The sequence below is a fragment of the Salvia splendens genome, chromosome 2 (genome assembly GCF_004379255.2).
Source record: "Salvia splendens isolate huo1 chromosome 2, SspV2, whole genome shotgun sequence".
Taxonomy (NCBI): Eukaryota; Viridiplantae; Streptophyta; class Magnoliopsida; order Lamiales; family Lamiaceae; genus Salvia; species Salvia splendens.
This window is the reverse complement of record NC_056033.1, coordinates 1,894,613-1,915,193: the sequence shown is the minus strand read 5'-3', so window position 1 is coordinate 1,915,193 and position 20,581 is coordinate 1,894,613. Positions and strand designations below refer to the sequence as shown.

The 20,581-nt window shown below is 35.1% G+C and overlaps 5 protein-coding genes across 8 annotated transcripts; 1 reads left to right on the top strand and 4 right to left on the bottom strand.

The window, feature by feature from the left end:
- Positions 1-2,186: 2,186 nt before the first annotated feature.
- LOC121772027 (probable pectinesterase 29) lies at positions 2,187-4,714 on the bottom strand. Of its 3 annotated transcripts, none has more exons than XM_042168953.1 (5): positions 4,502-4,714; positions 3,947-4,106; positions 3,449-3,661; positions 2,740-2,987; positions 2,187-2,447 (listed from the first exon to the last, which is right to left on the bottom strand). In XM_042168953.1, exons 1-5 carry the CDS (start codon positions 4,711-4,713, stop codon positions 2,276-2,278), a joined length of 1,005 nt encoding a protein of 334 aa, XP_042024887.1. In that variant the 5' UTR covers position 4,714; the 3' UTR covers positions 2,187-2,275. The 3 variants fall into 3 exon arrangements, with proteins under 3 accessions (XP_042024887.1, XP_042024903.1, XP_042024894.1); XM_042168969.1 differs by having other exon boundaries at positions 3,947-4,146; positions 4,502-4,622; XM_042168960.1 differs by having other exon boundaries at positions 2,371-2,929.
- A 2,410-nt stretch (positions 4,715-7,124) lies between these two features.
- On the top strand, positions 7,125-9,583 carry LOC121793125 (probable pectinesterase 29). Its single transcript, XM_042191312.1, has 4 exons — positions 7,125-7,318; positions 7,703-7,862; positions 8,293-8,505; positions 9,329-9,583. The coding sequence occupies exons 1-4, from the start codon at positions 7,125-7,127 to the stop codon at positions 9,581-9,583; spliced, it is 822 nt and encodes a 273-aa protein (XP_042047246.1).
- A 694-nt stretch (positions 9,584-10,277) lies between these two features.
- On the bottom strand, positions 10,278-12,100 carry LOC121759254 (60S ribosomal protein L13a-4-like). The gene is made up of 4 exons (XM_042154796.1): positions 11,742-12,100; positions 11,247-11,363; positions 11,076-11,163; positions 10,278-10,589 (listed from the first exon to the last, which is right to left on the bottom strand). The coding sequence occupies exons 1-4, from the start codon at positions 12,011-12,013 to the stop codon at positions 10,446-10,448; spliced, it is 621 nt and encodes a 206-aa protein (XP_042010730.1). The 5' UTR covers positions 12,014-12,100; the 3' UTR covers positions 10,278-10,445.
- Positions 12,101-12,722: 622 nt separating this feature from the next.
- LOC121769174 (UDP-glycosyltransferase 87A1-like) lies at positions 12,723-15,681 on the bottom strand. Its single transcript, XM_042165897.1, has 2 exons — positions 15,004-15,681; positions 12,723-13,816 (listed from the first exon to the last, which is right to left on the bottom strand). Exons 1-2 carry the CDS (start codon positions 15,524-15,526, stop codon positions 12,951-12,953), a joined length of 1,389 nt encoding a protein of 462 aa, XP_042021831.1. The 5' UTR covers positions 15,527-15,681; the 3' UTR covers positions 12,723-12,950.
- Positions 15,682-17,796: 2,115 nt separating this feature from the next.
- Positions 17,797-20,340, bottom strand: LOC121765599 (transcription factor FAMA-like). 2 transcript variants are annotated; one of them, XM_042161811.1, is made up of 5 exons: positions 20,199-20,340; positions 19,836-19,963; positions 19,145-19,723; positions 18,064-18,471; positions 17,797-17,982 (listed from the first exon to the last, which is right to left on the bottom strand). In XM_042161811.1, the coding sequence occupies exons 2-5, from the start codon at positions 19,857-19,859 to the stop codon at positions 17,893-17,895; spliced, it is 1,101 nt and encodes a 366-aa protein (XP_042017745.1). In that variant the 5' UTR covers positions 19,860-19,963; positions 20,199-20,340; the 3' UTR covers positions 17,797-17,892. The 2 variants fall into 2 exon arrangements, with proteins under 2 accessions (XP_042017745.1, XP_042017737.1); XM_042161803.1 differs by lacking the exons at positions 19,836-19,963; positions 20,199-20,340 and having other exon boundaries at positions 19,145-19,762.
- Positions 20,341-20,581: the final 241 nt, after the last annotated feature.

Below are 20,581 nucleotides of genomic sequence, written 5' to 3'. Positions count from 1 at the left end.
ATATATATATTGTTGTGAAATAACGTGAAGGATAATTGCTTTATTGAATTATAAAATTTAATGTATTTTTTTAATCTCCACAATAATTCATAGTGGAGGTGGCAAATTATCGAACACATACTCCAACGAATCAAAACCACGACCACAACCTTCTTAATCAGTAATTTCTCATCATATTTGGCAAGTCCCATCCAAATTTAAGTTATTTTGAATTTGTAATATATTTTGTTAGTTTCCACAAGAATTCATTGTGGAGGTGGCAAATTATCGAACACGTACTCCAACAAATCAAAACCATGACCATAACCTTCTAAATCAGTAATTTCTCCTCATGTTTGGCAAGTCCCATCCAAATTTAAGATATTTTGAATTTGTAACCTTAATTTTAGGTTTGTCGTGGGCTCTTCCCCTCTGTCCATGTGTTAAATCACGACCGACACATCATAAAATTCATTCCATAATACCCAATTATTTACTAATAAATAAATATTTACTGAAGGAACTTAGTAATGGGCCAAGTGATGGGCCAAAGCATGCCACAAATGTTACCAAATTCTTTTTCCCAAAAAATATCCTTGTTCTTTATTATGTTTGCTCTGATCCATATGATAACATGGTTCCTTTCAAATTACTGTATATTTTTAAGATAAAGAATATCCGTTAATATACCAGTAATAAATTAAGATAAACTTTCCATGAATAGAATACTCATTTAAGAAAATGCTAATAAATAGTTAGTAGAATATGAGTTAAACTTTTATATATTAATTTTATAATAAAATGTGAGTGAGAATAGTTAGTGAAATGTGAGTCCGCTACCAAAAATATAAAAATGGATGGTAAAAATTTTTTAGGAACGAATAAAAATAAGTGTTAAATTTTCAGAGACGCATGAAACAATAAAGAGCTGAATCTGAAGTTTTGAAATTGCAAAAACACTAATGGCTGCTTCTCGTGAGGAAAAAGAATCCAACAATATTAAATGATAAAATATTAATATCTCTATTTTTTTAAAAATTGAAACTATTTCTATTAAGGCCTGATTCCTTAAAAATGGAAATTTTCTAATTATTTTTTTAGGAAATGGACCTTACGATCCACTAACTTTGTTTCCAATATTTTTATCTCTCTTTCTTTTACTTTCCTTATTTTTTCTTTCTTTTATTTTATTAATTGTGTATTCAAAAGTTTTTATTTTTTAAGGTAGGAGGCAGTATTATTACAAAGTAACGTGTGTGGAAATGAGATTATAAAATTCTACATTTGGCCACGCGTTGAAATGAGATTATAAAATTCTACATTTGGCCATGTTTGGGAATGAGATTATAAAATTCTACATTTGGCCTCTTTAAAATAGTATTACATTGTAGATTAGTAGAGTGCTTCTAGAAGTGTAGGAGAACTGGTTTTCAATAAGCAATTAAGCAGTATTAAAGAGCAAACCATTTTTTATTAATAAGTAATAAGGAGAATAACTTTAAATTATATATTTAAGTGGATTTTCTTCAAACTAAAACCTACTAAATTATTACAAGCAGGGAACTTAATACCACTATTAAAAAGCAAACCATTTTTATATTAGAATTTAAGTAATACGGTGTATAACTTTAAATTATATTTAAGTGGATTTTCTTCAAATTAAAAACATCTCAAATATAAGTATGAAAATATTCAAGTGAAATCTTAGATCTGCCCCTGATTAGTCGTGTTATTGGAATTCATTTCATTTTCGAAGCCCTAGCTAATGTATTCGATTTTAGACGAAAGGAAGTTGCTTTTGAGCAAGGCATCAGGTTCCGGTAAGTTTGAGTTTAATCAATTGTTAATGCCTTTCGTGTACTTTGGTTCATAATTTTGTGTTTTGTTTTTGGTCGAATTAGCTCGCGGTCAGGTCGTCGGCAAACCTAAGGGTGGATGACATGTATTTTAATGCGAAATTGGTTCATCTATATAATTTATACTACTATTTGACATCTTAAATTTTAGTTACAAAATTAAAATAAATTCTATTCAGTTTTTCTCATTTATATTTTATTTTTGAGAGGTGTATTGGCAACCCATAATATGACTATTTAGTAGTAGTATTACTCTTATTGAATTATGAGATTAAATATTTAAATAATTTCCACGTACGTCATGATACATGTTTTAATGTGTAATTAGTATACTAAGAGAGATTAAAAAAAAGTAAGAGATTATAGAACTAAGACCTCAACATTCACAAATTGAGTTTTTTTACTCCCCAACACCTACATATAAACAGAGGTGAATAAGATTAGACATCAATGTGGATAGGCAGCCTTCGAATCCATCCCCCACTGTCGATGTAAGAGATACTTGTAAACGACTTAAGCTCCTGCCTCGTTAAGGTTTTTTCCCACGCCACACGCTTCGACTTGTTCGATCCTGCTCCCTCGCATTCTTCCTCTACGAAGGTTATCCTGCTCCTGATCACATTGCCAGACCCAAATGAGGAGCTCAAGGGGCTTATGCCCACTAATTCTTTAATTTTTTTCTATCGAACATTCAAATTTATTCAAATTTTATAGTATAAAATTACTATATAAAAGTCCGAGCTAAATCGCCCAAAAATATTTTTTAAAATTAAATTAAAAAAGTATAGCCTAATTTTTCTGCGCCCGCCTCTGCCTGATCAACGCAACACCAACAATAGCTACACACTCGTGAAGCTACAAAGCAAAAAAGAAAAGAAAAAGCAAAGGATGAAGATATGGTTACTCATGGCCGACGAAATTCCAGGCGTCCCACCCTCGTGGAACAACGAGGTTTGAGAGAGAGGAAGCGTAGTAAATGACTCGGGAGTAAGCCTTCCACGCTCTACCAAGGAGGGCGTGGCCCTTTCCGCGGACACTGCAGTGTTTGAACACGAAGCCACTGGTTTCGTCTGGGGTATGTCTTGCCTGTGCAGCTATGTAACCGGTTGAATTAGGGTTTAGTACCCCCACGTTTAATACTATGTTGCATTTCTATCATCAATAAATTAGTTCCATTATTAGTAATACAGCCATACATAGTTGAATGCACACCTATACATAGTATGACACCATAATTAAGTTCTATTCTTGATTATTTTTTAAATTTATATTGGCTTACCTATAAAATAATTTAGTTGTATCAAGTTTTGGGGCTAGAACTATCAAGAAAAAGGGAAGATCAATTTAAATAAGCAGAGTTTACGATTCATGTATCAGATACACTTCAATGAATAACACTTTATCAGATCAATATAAAATGTAACATTCCCAGTTAACACTTTCAATGAATTTGTGTTGATTATGATTGTGATTAATATCATTCTAGTCTTTTTTTCTATTTTTAGCTAAAGTATGTACATAACTGAATCGTGTACATAACACGAATCAAAATAAATAAAGCTGATTGTAGCGTAATATAGACAAAATTTATGCAAATTTGACTTTGATTTTACCTCGTAAATGGATTGACCATTCCCAAAAATGAAATCCACGGCTCCTTCAACGGTGCAAAGACTGAAATAGTGTTTGCCCTTGTCATCCAACAATGTATCTTGGTACCCCAAGAAACCACACTCGTGGAAGGCCGATTGGTCGCCGGAGATCCTCGCTGCCACTGCCGGCATCACCGGATTCACGTTCTTGCTTGGCGGATAATTGTAAGCATTCTGCCAAAAAAATCGAACAATTTTAGATAGCATGGGTCCATTTAGCTATCGGGAAAGTACACGTGAACTAGCTGTACATGTCGCAAAATTGCAAATGAATTCGAGGCTAGTCGACATGTACTTTTCCGACAATCATGTCACCTTTAATTTCGATCGGCAGTGTAAACCACAAAAATTGTATTTTGTTGCCAAGATTAAAAAGTCATGCTATCAACCCAAAATTGATATAATTAAAATTAATGTAATATAAGTTGAAAATGTGCATTAATTCTGATCATTTCTTACCATAAAAGTGATTCCTGAGACAAGAATATTGTCAGCTAAGGAAGTAAAAGTTGCAGAAGTCAAGATTGAGCCATGCCCATTCCATACAACTCTAGTTCTACCCATTCCTTCTCCTTTTACATAAATGAATGGCTTGTCTGAAGGAATTTCCACCTTTTCCCTGTCATTACAAACACATCACACACACACACACACTTACCCTAGAAAAACAAAACAAATGAAAATTAAAACCCTTATAATAAAAAATTAGTCCTTTACTCAACCTTCAACATACACAAATAAGTCCTATAGTCATGCACCAAACATAAACTAGTATTTGAAAATTTTTGTGCAAGTTAGTCCAGTGATAGAGTAGTTAATGTCTGAGCCCAAATGTCAAAGGTTAGAATTTAGATCCATCGTGATACGGTCTTTTAAATTTCTATTCATTTGCCGATAAATAATTAAATGAAAAATTGTAGTACTCTTAACTCTCTCTCTCTCTCTCACACACACACACACACTACAACAATATTGCATGGAGAAGGCTAAGAAAAGAGAGAAAAAGAGTAGTACTTGTAAACTCCAGCTGAGACAGAGATGGAAATCCATTTCTTGTTATTCGAAGGAACAGAATTAATGGCTGCTTGAATACTCGAAAAGCTTGAATTTTGTGACTTATCCACATTGATTGTGGGAATATCCTCTAACTCTATGCCATTTGTGAATCTGTCACATATAAATAGAAGTGTACAAATGAATAATGCACACACCATAAATCTGGACATTTCAAAGTATTAAGGTAGAGAGGAAGATAATAATCACGATATTCAAAATAGATTTTTATAAAGAGAAAGGAAAGAAAGAAAATGAAAGGTTGATGCTTTCGGGGAATAAATATGGAGATTGGATTTCGAAGGGGTTCCGTGGAAGTTAGTTCTCCCTACTTAGTTAATTCTAATTAAAGTTACATTAATTTTATTTATTATGTATCTTCTTAATTTCACTTTGTTACTTTTTCTAACGTTAGTTTTCAGTTAATTTCAGTGATGCTAGTTTCTTATTTTTAACCCGTAATATCTATTCTTATTTTTTTCTCTGTTATATTTCGTCTCTTTGTCTGTTTAATTTTTTCCCAATAGGAAGTGGATATATGTACGATATAATTTAATACTCTCTTCGTCCCCAAAGAATATGCACTTTGGGGTCGGCACAGATTTTAATGTAAAATTGGTATAGCAAGAGAAATGTAGATAAAAAAAGTAAATAAAGTATTGTTAGTGGAGAATGAATCTCACTATATAAGACTTTCCAAAATTAGAAAATGCATATTTTTGTGGGACGGACTAAAAGGAAATAGCACATATTCTTGAGAGACGGATGGAGTAAAAGTTAAAGGAATTAAGTTTCTTTGTTACGAACTTACGATGCTATATTGCTATTCGTATGTAGAGTACCCATAAAGCTAACATTCATTAAAAAAAATGTAAAGTTAGCATTAATTTTGAACCTTTTCCATATACGATCGGTGAAATATAAATATGACAAACTACTAGTGTTACAATTTGATATGGGCAAATTAAGAAAGACGAGAAAAATGAAAATTCTGCATAACTTTCTGCCACAATCTATTGTATGATGTCAATTAATCGATTAACTTTTCAATAATTAGCAAGATTATTGCTCCAGAAAAACTATCTATTTCTAGAAAAAACTTTATCTTAAAATATATCAAGTCATTGCTTCTAAATAACTATATATGATAGAAAACACGCATTTAACTATTTGATTAATTAAGCCTCTATATAATACGTACCCTATTATCCGATCCTATCCATTGTTGTAGTCACATACAATGTTGTACACTTGTATTATATGCATTAGACTTAGGCATGCTTAATAGTACTCCCTCCGTCCCCAAAATTCGTCACCATTTTGACCCAGCACGGGTTTTAAGAAATATAATGGAAAGTTGGTTGAAAAGTTGGTGGCATGTGTGTCCTACTTTTATATATTAGTTTTATAATAAAATGTGAGTGTGAATGAGTTAGTGGAATGTAGGGTCCACTACCAAAAATTGTAAAAGTGAAAAGTGACAAATTTTTATGGACGGACGAAAAAGGAAATAGGTACAAATTTTCAGGGACGGAGGGAGTACTATTTAGAGAATATAATGCAACATATAATTAACAAGATCACAAGTATAATTGCGAGAGTTATTATACAATTAAACATATTTATAAGCAGATTTGCAATTGCAAGACATATAAAATTAATTTAGATATGATAGTATTAACGCAATATACATGTATGAGGTGCGTTATAGTAACATCAAAGTAGGAAAAAGGCTAGGCAGGGCAAATAAATCATCGGGCTGAAAAACTAGTCCAACACGGCATGAGCTCACCGCGTTTAATTTGCAGGCAAGTTGGGCCAAATTCTATTTGTGCTACAATTTCTGGCCCAATCGGCCCAAAACCATGATAGGCCTAAATTGCCACATCGACCTTGGTTAAGATAATGTATCATGTAGTATAATTTACTTACTCTATTTGGTAGTATGTATTAAAATTAAATAAAGATAATATTTAGTATAATTATGATCACCTGAGAAATTTATGTACTCCACTTTGTACCTAGCAAATTATACACCTACTTGTTGTACCAACCCAAATGGGTCGATTTCGGTTGTACGGATAGAATTATAATAATACTTATATTAGCGATGCCAATGACATTACAGTTCATTAATAATATTATCCATAATATAAAAATGGAATTGGGTGGTAAATGGTAATAATCCTTTGTATTTTCCAAATGCTACTATTTTCTATTACATATATTTAAAATATGAATTGCAGGATTTTTCCACTCCCGAGATTTAAGGAAAAATCTTAATAAATATAGACGAAAGTATAAAGTATATACCAATTCACTGACCCTTTTGATTGCAGGATTACTGATTAACCAAATATCTGATCAAATCTGGTGTTCAATTCAGCCGCTCCAATCAACTGGTTCACTTAATAATCAAGATTGATGTAATAATTTGAATCTTCAAACTGCACTATAAAACTAAAGACAGCGACGCCAAATTAAAACTGCATTGTTAGCTTAGATTAATCGGAGGAGGAAAATGTACATTAATCACTCCAAAATGGCAATATTCGTATTCAGTTTGATTTCTTTTTTGTTAGCAATGGAAGCAAGCATGGCGAAGGTGGCACTAGATTCCGATAATCGGGAAATCAAAGTGAACTGTTCGACGACCATGGTTGTCGAACAATCAGGCACAGGCAGTGGCAGCTTCAAAAGCATCCAGGCAGCAGTTGATTCTATCCCTCAAAACAATCTGAATTGGACCTGCATACTCATCAACGCAGGAATATACAGGTGTGTAAATTTATCATGAACTATAGTCCAATTCAGGTCTTTTCAATCAACTTTGAATAATGTGGTAAAAAAAATTACATCGATTTTGAATATGTAGTCAATTTCCCAAAATCAACTATGTCCAACTCATTTTCAAATGAAAAGAAAAATAAATGTGAACTCGCCATTCGACCCATCCCCTTCATTTTAGGGCACATAGATATACATTCCGACCTATCAACAATGTCATTTTAGGCCACATAGATATTTTGTTCTACCACGTAGGATTCAATTTAGCCAAAATTAGATTTTATGAGAAATTGAATACATCCTCAGAGTTGGTGTATTGATAGATTTGGTCTACGTATATTGAGTTTTTTCCTTGTGATATTTTCTTTTATGTAGGGAAAAAGTGTACATTCCTTATAGAAAGTCGTTCATATACATGGCCGGAGAGGGGATGAGAAGAACTTACGTTGTAGCGGACGGACAGGGGCCGATGAATGAAACTGCCACTTTAATTACACAAGGAGACAACATTATTTTTAAGGGCATAAGCTTCAGTGTAAGAAACCCTAGAAATCATACATGTGTGTGTGTTGCTATACGTAGCCATGATTCTAGCATTGACTCTGTTTGCTGGGGTATTCACACGTGAGTTGTCCTATAATGGAAATGGAAAAATAAAAATAGATCAACTTATATTTAGTGAGTCAATCCTATAACCAATTCGTTTTGAGTGGAACCTCATTGAGAATTTGGTTGATCTCCTTTCATATATTAGGTACGCTTCAATTAATGTGATTTTCCCTAGTCCTCGTAAAATCTGATGTAGTAGAGACCTTGCATACATGAGCCAAATATGTAGCCAGAAGTAAAATCTGTCATCTAGCAACATAATTAAACGTCACTAGGTCCTGTGTTTATCCAAAATTAGTAGTCCTTTCTTGTTCAGTATTGCTAGACTGTTATTACACGGGTTGCTTTCAAAGCAGAATTCTTACAACAATCCGCGGATTGGACCGCAAAATCCGATGAAACCGGCACTAGCAGCAAAGGTCGAAGGAGACAAAACGGCGTTTTATGAATGTGGATTCTATGGATTGCAAGATACGCTGTGGGATGTGTCAGGAAGGCATTACTTCAAACACTGCACTATTGAAGGAGCTGTAGATTTCATCTTTGGCTCGGGTCAATCCATTTATGAGGTTATTTATTTGCCAACCCTATATTAGTTAACAATCACCTATTCATCTTCATCGAATTTATTAAATGTCAATCATTTTAAACATCATTCATAGTCAATACTACTTCCTCCGTCCCACAAGAATATTCACTTTTTCCATTTTAGTCCGTCCCACAAGAATATGCACTTTCTAATTTTGAAAAGTCATTTTTTTCTAATAAGGTGGGACTCAATCTCCACTAACAATACTTTAATTACTTTTTCTCGTTATCTCTCTCTTACTTTACCAATTTTACATTAAAACTCGTGTCGACCCTCAAAGTGTATATTCTTTAGGGACGGAGGGAGTATTTACCAAACATCCCAACACTTAACATAATGCCATGCCCTATGTATGATCCATTCTCAACTCCAAATACATCTATTAGCAATTTATTAAAATTTGTATCATCCACTCCATATTACATTTATTTCAGAAAAATATAGCTAGAGATCATTGTATTATTATTATTTTTTTCACTCTGTTCGCCATAAATCATCCATCAGGACATTTTAGAAATGATGAAATGTGATAATTAATGGGGTGCAAACGGGAATGGATCCCCTGCTGTGGAGGGGTGCACAGCAGGGGTGCTGCTCCTCACCCCCCAATATTTTATATTAAAAATTATTTTTTTTAATTTTATTAATAAAATATTGGGGGTGTGAGGAGCAGCACCCCCGCTGTGCACCCCTCCACAGCAGGGGATCCATTCCCGGTGCAAACATACTTCATATATAATTATATATTGTTTATAAAAAAGATTGGTGCACTCAATTTGTAAAAAGTCTCTCTCTCTCTCCAGAAATGTGTGATATCAGTTTTAGGTCAAGAACTAGGAGCAGAAGGCATAGGATACATCACCGCACAAGGAAGAGACAATCCAAATGAAACAAATGGATTTGTATTCAAATATTGCTATATAAATGGAAGAGGTAAAGCATATCTGGGAAGACCATGGAGAAAATATGCGAGAGTTATATTCTACAAGTCATTCATGTCGGACGTCGTTGTTCCTCAAGGATGGGATCCTTATTTCAACTCCGGCGGCCAAGAGTAAGTTTAATCCTTAATTTATATTAATTACACGTTACATATAGTACCATCTCCTTCCAAAAAATATAGTCTTGTTAAATCGACATGTTTCAATGCAAAATTGATAAAGTATGAGAAATAGAGAAATGTAGAACTAATATTCATGGTTATAATCAGATTACCACAAAATGAATTAATCTCAATTTCGGATGTTCGATTATAGGAGACTATTAACAATAGCGGAGATAGATTGTATCGGACCCGGTGCTATGACTTTGGGAAGAGCGGCATGGGCAAGAAGTAAGCTGAGCGGACAAGGGTTACAAGACTTAATCAACATCAACTACATTAATAGCGATGGATGGCTTGCGCCAATATGATCACTGGTAATCAATTTTAAAAACATTGACACCTTGAGATTCATAATTAAATTCACAGATCATATACTGTAAATGATTTCTTGCAAAACATAAATAGTTGGATAGGTGGTTTGTTCTCTTTTACTCAAATACATACTGATTTTTAAGTGACAAACTGATGGAATGAAATCTATATGTAGTATAGTTGACATAAGTTCGTTCATAACAAAAGGGAATTTACTAATGCAAACAAATACATAATTTACATTTGCAAATTCAAAACACATGCTCAAATCGTGCAGCTAATGTATGAGGGACTATATAAATGAAATTTGAAGAGACATTTCAAAGGAAAACAACTGATAAAGAAAGTGGTTGCTGAATGAAAGTCTGATAAAGAAAATTCCAATTTAATTTGACATGACAAAAAAAAGATGCTCAGAGGAAAGGAACTGCTAGTCGAATCAAATCCAAGAAGCAAATAAGTAAACATCAAAATTGTCGAGGAGAAGAGCTGCAACACGAACTTCAATATTTGATCGGAGCAATGACATCGAGTTGGGAACCAAGCTTCTCTTGGGCGATCTTCTCAGCTTTAACCCTCAATTTAGTCAACTGCTTCTTCCTCTCATAAGTAACCTGAGCTCTGTCCTTCCTCTTCTTCTCCAACTCCTATAAAACATAGGAGCACAATGAATGTAAGAATAACATATACCAGCAAATCAAAATATGATATAGTATATTAATCACATACAGCTCAGACAAACAGAGTAATTACTTAGTAAGCACAGTGTAAAGGCTAGTGAAACTGGAAACATCGAGACAAAATCAAAGTCTGAATGTATTTGGGTTGTGAAGAATAGGCCAGATATGGACAGTGCCAATAAGATTTCATTCTTCAACAAGATTACAATTTTTTCATCAATTCCATGATCAGAACAGAGGATTGACATGACAACACATTTTCGAATGTAATGGGATTTCAAAAAATGTCAGATGTGTGCACTACATAAACAATAGTATCAAAAGGGAAACGCTTCCCACAGTTACATATACAATGAAATCACCTCCACAGCAAGTAGGAAATAACTTAAAAGGCATAGTTTTTAAATATATCACATTCCCTCAGAACACAATCAAAATGATGATGGGACTTACCCTGATAGTATCATAATGGTTCCATCCAACTTCAGATGAGAGTCTTCCCAATAGGCAATACTTGTGTCCAGCTTGGAGCCTCAAGACCCTTTTATCAAATTATAAAATAAGGTTAATAGTTTTTGCATAGAAAACAAAATTATATTGTCATTTGATTAAACACAAACTTACTTGAGAGCATCTGGAATCACCATCCTCTTGATCTTATCATATGGCGGAGGCACACCCTCGTACACCTTAAGGCGAGCAAGAGCAGCTTCTCCTCTCTTAGTCTTGTGAGGAATCATTCTGTGATAACATTACAAAGTTAGCACAATCAAAATGTAAATAAATTCAAACATTTGGAAATGGGATAAAATTTACAAACGGGGTAAATTGGTATCAAGCACTCACACACACATAATATAAAGCATAGACTCAATATATAATCGAAGTTTAAATCAACACATGATTAAAAAACACTCAGGAAGTTGAATGGACTAACCGATAGATCATATTGTAAACTTCACATGTCAAACCAAATCTAATATTGCATAGCATACGACACTATACCGAAAAATAACTTCAATTGAAAGGAAAAACTGAATTAAACATTCACATTAACAAATCCAAATCGGAGCTGAATCGTCAAACACGTAGACTGCAATCAAAGATGAAAAATCATACCCACGGATAGTCCTCCAGAGAATCTTCGAAGGAGCACGGAAGTGGATGGGGCCATGAGAAGGCTTGGTGTTCATACGCTTGCGGAGGAATCGCAGGTACTTCATTTTCTGGCGAACGAGGCCGCCGGAGAGGCAGATTTCCTCGCAGCGGACGACGACGACTCTCTGGCCGTTCAAAAGCTCCTTGGCCAAAATAGAGGCAAGACGCCCGAGCATGTGGTTCCTGGCGTCCACCACCACTCTCTTAGCACAGATTCCTGAACCAGACACCATTGTTTTCTCTCTGATCTGCTCTCTCTCTCTCTCTCTCTCTCAGAGGCGGATGAAATGAGGGCTGTGGGGGGAGATTAGGGTTTTGGGGTGCAGCTGTATCTATTTGTATGTAGTTTTTGGTTTAGTGAATATAGGGCTGGAAATTGGGCTTTATGAGTATAGGGTATCGGACCTGGTCTAGTTGAATTGGGCCTGGAGTTTTTATTTTTCAATACAGTAATCAATTCGTTTTTCTGGATTTTGATTTTAGGTTTTAAATAGATATATTTTCTATTTTTCAATTATTGATTGTGAATACACTTGAGTGGTCAAAATTATTCTCACGTCAAATAGACATATATGACAATATTTTTCAAATGTAAAATGATTATTCTAGTATTGGCAATTTGATGATTGTTTTGTTTTATTTTTGTAATACTTCAAAATGATGGTTGAATTTACAAAAATTCTTAAATGTACACACACCCTTTATGTCGTTGTATTATAAATGAACACTTTAACAATTTTTTGTAACATCAATAATTGATGAATTATTTATCGCTGTTACTTTTAGTACTTCGTTATATCTATGCACTCAAAGCATCAATTAGTCTTATATTTGTAACAGAAAAGTTTAGGATTCAAATCTCATCCTCTCTTCATGCAAAAAAAATTATTTTAGTGATTCAAGTACATTTAGATATATAGAGTTTCTCATACATTTCTTAAACATAGTATATTAATAGATGTTTTGTTCATAGCCTAGAAAAATGCACTTCAACAAACTGAAATGCAATAAAAAATCACTAAAAACAAGGATTATCTCAATCAGTCGATTGCCCATACATACCTTAAAAAAAACAAAACATATCTAAGTTTTTGCAAGACCTCAACACACTGATTATTCAGTCGTTAAACTCTGCCTTATCAGTGAATGTTGCAACCTCGTACCTAAACATCAACATTCACATATATCTCTAATAAAAGCCATAACATCTCCATGAGAAGATCCCCCTACACCACTTGCACTCTTACAAATCCCCTGCACCTCCTTGGCCCTTCTTCTCCTCTCCTTCGCCTCCGAACTCCCGGAATCCATAACCCTCAACACAAGCTCAGCAATCTCATCCTCTCTCACCAAACTATCATCCTCCTTCTTCACTCTCACCCCCAAACCCCAATCTTCCACAACCATCTTACTATTAGTAACTTGATCCCAAAATATAGGGAATGTCAGCATGGGAAGGCCAGCAAACGCGCACTCTTTAGTCGAGTTCCACCCACAGTGCGACCAGAAGCCCCCTACAGAAGGGTGCGACAACACCTTCAACTGATCGCACCAAGGTACTACTATCCCTATGCCCCCGCACTTCTCCTGAAGGCGATCCTCCTCTCCACGCCCGACCCACAGGAAACGGACGCCAGCACGGCTCACGCCACCAACAATCTCGTCGAACTGAGCTTTCGAGACAGAGAGGAAGCTGCCTTGTGAGATGTAAAGAACAGAGTCTTGAGGCTGAGCATCCAGCCATTGGAGGTAGTGTGGCTTGTCATCATCAAGTGTGGCATTGAAGGATGGTATTGCGAGGCCTAGTGAGTAGATTTTGGTGGGAATGGTTTGTCTTAAAGCATCAATGACTTGGGATTCTAGTTCATAGACAGAGGTGAAGAGAAGATATTGAGCTTTTGCTACTAATTGAATTGCTTCTAAGGCATAAGGTAGAACTTCATTCCCTTTGCCATGGATTGGACTTGGGAGATCTATGACTCTAAGTGGGGGGACTCCAGGGATGTAGTCTACCAAGTTTTCCTCTTCTTCTTGATCTGAAAATGCAATGTTAATATTTGATTAGGCACATTCATAATCTTTTATCACATTATCTATAGATTATGTAGCTATTATGGATAATGTAAAAACTACTAACAATTTTACAATTTATATGTATTGTAAAACCCACAAGTCACTAACTTTTTCAACTCATTTTCTATTACATTTCTTAAAACCTGTGCCGAGTCAAATAGTGACGAATTATGGGGGACGTAGGGAGTATATGTTAATATGTTACCATGGGTAGGGAAGGGTGCACATTTTCTCTCAAGACTCTCAACTCTATAATCTTTTGAGGCCACTTTGAAAATAAAGATTTTATCACAGTAAGAGAAAATTGTCGAAAAAATCATAAAATTTAATTAAATTATGATTCTTCCTGTAATTTTAAAATCAAGTGCAAAATTCATGAAATTTGAATTTATTCACAATTATTCTGCGAGGAAATATTTTTATGAAATTGTATCTAATATAATAGCCATGAAATATTACGTGAATGTTACTGCTAATGAGTAAACGATGTCGTCTATTCATAAAGAAAATAACATCAATAATACATCACAGGTAAGCGGCTCAATGTTTACCATAGAACAATTGTGAATAAATCAAAACTTGATGATTTTTTTCCCAGGCATTTACAAAATTATGGAGATCGCCAAAATTTGAGTAGATTTCATAAGTTTTTCGACTACATGTAGCCATATCATACTCCCTCTGTCCCACAAGAATATGCACTATTTTATTTTTAGTCCATCCTACAATAATATGCAATTTCTAATTTTAAAAAGTCTTTTATCTCTATTGAGATGAGACACATTCTCCACTAACAATATTTTAATTACTTTTTTTCACTCTACCTCTCTCACACTTTATCAATTTAACATTAAAACTCATGCCGAGCCTAAAGTGCATATTCTTTGGGGACGGAGGAAGTACTGGAGTACTATATAACACAATATGTGAAAATTAGCTACCATCGTGGAAATGCACATGACTATAAATTATCTTTACACTTAAAATGGCTAGTTTTCATATATACTCCACTACATTTTTTTCTCATTTACTGATATGGGCTATGTCTAATTAAAGTGATAGAGACATATCATCATGTAAAGAGATAAGAGAAACAACATTATTGCATGAAAGTACCAAAACATGAAAATATAAATAAAAGAAAATCGACCTCCAATTTGGAAGATGAGATGAGAGTGGTGAAAAATGGAGAAGACGGTAGCCGACATGGTATAGAACGAAGCCACCGGAATATTCCGCCGGCCACCGAGGCCCACCACCCACGTCAAGTAGGTGTCGTAGACAATGACGCTGGGCTTCGGCGGCGGGAGGCGGTCGAGGAGCTCCTCCACCGGCGCCTCCAGCTTGGTGAGGACGGCGCGGTAGAAGGCGGGGAAGTCCTTGCCGCGGCCGATCTCGGAGGGGATGACGTTGGGGACCGTGTGGAAGGAGAAGTTGGGCGTCGGCGGCGGCGGCGTGGCGGCGAGGAGGGTGAGCCACTCTTCCGTGACGAGGAAGGAGACGGTGGTGTCGGGGCGGGAGTCGAGTATGAGGCGGCAGAGGTTGAGCATCGGGTTGATGTGGCCTCTGCCGGGGTAGGGAAGCGCCACGATGTGGGGGCCGGAGTTTTCTGCGGCCATGTTTCCGCGGCGGAGATGATGGTGCTTGTCTACTACTTGGAGGGAAGTGGACATTGGTGAAATTGCAAATCTAGAGGCATTTTTTCTCACGTACTTCTATTTATTGTATGATTGTTTTAGTTGTTTGATGTACCTTTCCTTGTTTTAGTTTTTCAAAAAAAAAAATTAATCATAAGATATTATTTTTGCGTTTTAGGAATGGGTATGAATGATTTAATGTTATGTTTTGACTCGATTCGGATATTTGAAGTATGGTTGTGTGAAGAAACATGAGGAGAAAATAAAATGTAAGCATAATGATTCAGTAAAATATATTTTATCTGTCTAACTAAAAATGAAACTTTTTTTTATTGTCTTATTAAAAATAAATTATTTTCTAAAAATGAAATAACATCATTATTATTTTTTCAATCTCTTATTTTATTCTATTTTTATATTATGTTGGATAAGATTTCTTTTGAAAAATGTAACTACGATTAATTGCAAATATACCGAAATGAACAAGACATTTTTTTGCAGAAAATGAGTACTCCACTTTATTAAGTACTAATTCATTTAGATATTTTTAAAATTTCAAAGGTTGGGCTAGGCCCGATGGCCCAACTTAATGTAAAATGTATTGGGGCCTTCCACTACATCCTAATACAAAATAATTTGGGCTTTCCAATATGGAATATTACCATATCAATATGGAGAGTACACTGTTGTACACCATATTCAAAATAAATTTAAAGTGAATTCTTTTATGTTTAAAGTGAGACTATTATTACATTCACACCTACCACACTATCAATTAATTTGTTAGAATTCATGTCATATATATAATGGTAATTTTGTTTAGGAAATATTTTTTAAACGTAATCGGTAGAATCAACATAATACAAATATCTAGTAACAAGCACAGGTCGATTCAGGTGGGATCGAGGTCAGTCTATGCTATCGCCAACTATGCTCAATCCTTCGATCTAGCGGTTCTTACGCTCTCCATTCACTACTGTCAGCGACAGTTGACACATTACCATTGCCTTCCGATGCCGATGTCAATCTTCAATCTCTATTGCAGTGGCGAAGCCACGTGAGGGCCAGAGGGGGCCTGGTCCCCCAATCAATTTATCGTTTTAGTATATATTATATATTCAAAGGTAAAATTATATGTGGATTAGGTAGGGCAATTGGTTGGAGTTCTTGCCTCTTGTCCACCAGGCCAGAGATTGATTCCCACTTGCCACGTTTCACATCTATTTTTTTTTCTCTTAAGCAACTTTTTAATTCTATTCATACAACTTATTTTCCTCATTCTTTTTATTAATGAAACTTTTTTATTTTTCCATATGTTTATGCAATGTATATACTTTGTTTCTCTTTGCTTTCTATTTTTTTTGAAACATAATTTCTAATTGTTCTCTTTTACATCACTAATTATGTTAATTTTAATTTTTTTATCACTTTGTAGTTGTTTTCTTTCATCATTATACTCATAATAAAAAAATTTAAAAAATAATTATTGTATTATATTTGTTATACTAACTTATATTTTCGTTGATATTTGCTATGGTGACATTTAAACATTAAAAATAAACCATTTCCATCCATTATACATATGTAAAGATTGAAAATATCAATTATTTCGAGCTTCCAACATCACGAATATCGAAAAAATCCTATAACTATTAATAGTAATTTGGGCCCCTCATCGTAAAATTTCTAGCTTTGCCTCTGCTCTATTGTGTCTGATCCTAAGAGTTGTATCACTCCTTGACCTTAACGATAGATGCTACCACAATCAATTCTGGCCCATTTCTGACAAGTCAACCCATAATATCCGAGCAAAACTATAGACGTGTGGGGGAGAAAGCGTTGACCTTAAATAAAACGTTGTAAACTATTACTAAATGCCTTCTGCACATTTTGTCTTGCTACTTAGTATCTTCCATGGCTGATATATACATTAACCAATAGAAGGCCAGCTTGTATTTTAGATGCATGGTATAGGACAGACATAACATGGGTGTTGAGCCATCGAATCAAAGGGTCCACACAATTAACTTGTTACAAATGCATCACCAAGTAATATCTTAATAATATCACTTATGTCCATCACTTCCAAATTTAAATTTTATGAAGACGAGGTTCAATTTCATTTATTCAAATGTACATGATACATGAAGGGAAACCAACGATCGAAACCTTGGCGAAGTTCCATCTCAGAACCGATTGTGATAAAAGGAGTGACTTTTAGCTAAGTATCCAAGTTGATCTCGCTTTACTTCACATTTTCGATTTAGGACTTGTTCTCATGACATGTGAATATGTCAACAAGAATGTGAACAAAACCACATAGATTTATGATTATCTTGGTGCACAAATTCATACAAACATTATATTTCTATATAGTTATACATATTATATCTTCTATCACTTCATATGACATTGTTTGCATGGATAAAACTGAAAATTTGTTGAACTGAGTTTGCCAGATCTTCAGCTGTGAACCTTGCCTCCCCATTTATCTGCAATACACAAACATTTAACAACACCAATAAGCAATATTCACATAAACAAACAAGTGTTGATATTGAGATAGATCATACCTTGATATTGAAAGAATAAAGAACAGTTTGTTCAATAGTAGTGATATTAGTATGCAGAATAGTGAGCTGCAAATCTTCAAGCGCAGCAATGGTTTGGATGAGCTGTCCATGTCTTCTCCTCGATAGAATCTTGATCAAAGCATCAAACCCTAAAAGCTTCACCTCCACATCTGCTAAGAATGACTTGCTCTCCGCGGTTTCTTCTCGAAGACCCACAGTTTCTTCATCATTTGGAATAGCTAGCATCTGAGGCGGCTGCTGCTGCTGCACGGCTGTGGATGGATCTCCAGCCGGCCTTGCCCCATCTCCGTACAGCCTCCGCCTCTTCTGCGACTCGAGGCATTGGAGGAGCTGCTCCAGCTCCCTCACAAATTCAATCGCTCCACCAATTATAGATGCTTGATCACCCTATATATATAATGCATGTATTAATTAATACTATCATAGGAACATCATTTTGTGTTACTTTTATTAGGACATGAGATTTCAACAAGCGGAAGTTAGATAGAGCGACGATACAATCAATGACAGAGCCAGACATTTGACGTTGTGGAGCTAAGAAGACATTTCCCATTCTCCCTAATAAGGTTTCATCAAAATATAGATTAAACTCAAATTTACAATAAATTCACAAACCTTGAAAAGTCCTAATTTTATTACAATGTTCAAATATTACTCTGAGGAAAGATGAATGATAAAAAGAGAGAAAAATTAGCCATGTGTTTTTTTTACAGAACACAAATTTTCAAATTCTCAAAATTTATTCAATGATAATATTATAAATATTACACAAAATTATCAAAAAACACCTTAAAAGTTTTCAAAATTGTTGCCCTTACTTTACCACGTAGCTCCGGCAACGGTCTAGCTAGAAAACCTAGACGGTATGAAACTTTAAAAAAAAAAGATAAATGAAAAGTCACATCAAAATTTACCTAAACAAAAAGGCGATGAAATTATCGACATATAATCCGTTGGTAAATTTACCAACGTTGTTTTCACCAGACATTGGCATGGCCAATTTACGGTTCGATGAATAACCCTAATTAAATAAATATGTAGCTAGAGAGATTTGGTTTACCCTTTGAACATAGGAGCTAGGCATGAGAGACCTCAAGACACGAAGATGCTCATTCATTTGCTTCCTTCTATTCCTCTCCACAGCAATATGAGTCATTCTTTGGCTCTCAACTTCTTCCACAGTCTTTGAAGTTCTTGGCCTTTTCCTCTTGCTCTTCCCTTCTCCTTGAGTGCTCTTTTCCCCACCTCCCACCACCCCTTGCTCTTCTCTCTCTGCATCCTCTCTCTCCTGAGAGCCCATCAAGGAGAGGTGGTGGTGGCTCTCATCATCATCATCTTGCTGCACCTTGTGGTGGTGTTCGTTCAACACCGGGAACTTGAGGAAGAATCCGTCTTCTTCCTCGGGCGCCTTGCCTTGATTCAGCCCTAGTTTGGGGCCGAAGTCGGCAAACTGCATCACATCCGCGAAGCTCAGCTTGTCGAACGAATTCGACCCGCAGAAGTTGGATGATGATAGAAGTGGTAGTTGATGGCTGTTGTGATCTGATATTGCTCCCATTTCTTGATTGATTGAAACTTGTTGCTGTTGTTGATGATGATGATGGTTGTGAAGCTCATAATCAAGTCCAGGGAAATTTTCCTGCCAAATAGAAGGCTCCATGTAAGACAACATTTTCATGAAATGATACATCAATTTTGTAACTTTAATATGAGAAAAAAGATTCTTGGACCTATGTATATTTATATCATACCATGTAATTTCCTTCTTTCTCCATATGTGTGTGTGATTAGACAAACCCTAGGTGGGCTCCAGTGATCAAGTGACAAAACCCTTGTGATTTTTAATTTTTTTTACTGCTGAAAAGGGTCCACCAAAAACCTGTTCAAGTTACAGCAATTATGAGGATATATCTTGTCAAATATCAAGAGATACATAAACAAATTGATGATTGGGTTTGACATATCTTATGATGACAAAAATGATTAATCATACAAACGAAATAAAGACACAACGTGATGAAACAACACTACCCTCCTTTAGAAACAGAGTGGAAAATTCAAGAGTGGGATTTTGTACAGAAAATATTGTATACGTGATGAATGAAGATTCATACTTATGTCTGGAAGAAAAAGGAGCTGATATTGTTGTATGAAGCAGATGTATTTTTACTTTATAATATGCACATATATATATATGTGTGTGTGTATGTATCTGTGTCTGTGATTCATGAGGTTGGAGAGGAGCCTGTGGATTAATTTCCACCTCACACAAAAAATTAATTATCATGCTACACTTTAATTAATGCATATCACAGGTTAGCACCACCACCTTCTTTTTCATGACTGCTGTAATTGACCAACGCTCGAGAGATATCTAAACCTTTTTTGAACTTTGAATCTTGAAAATTGAGACATGAGGTTTGATCTTATCTTTACTTCTAACACTAAAAAAAAGCATTGATTATCGACGGAATTGTACATACTTGAACAAAACCAA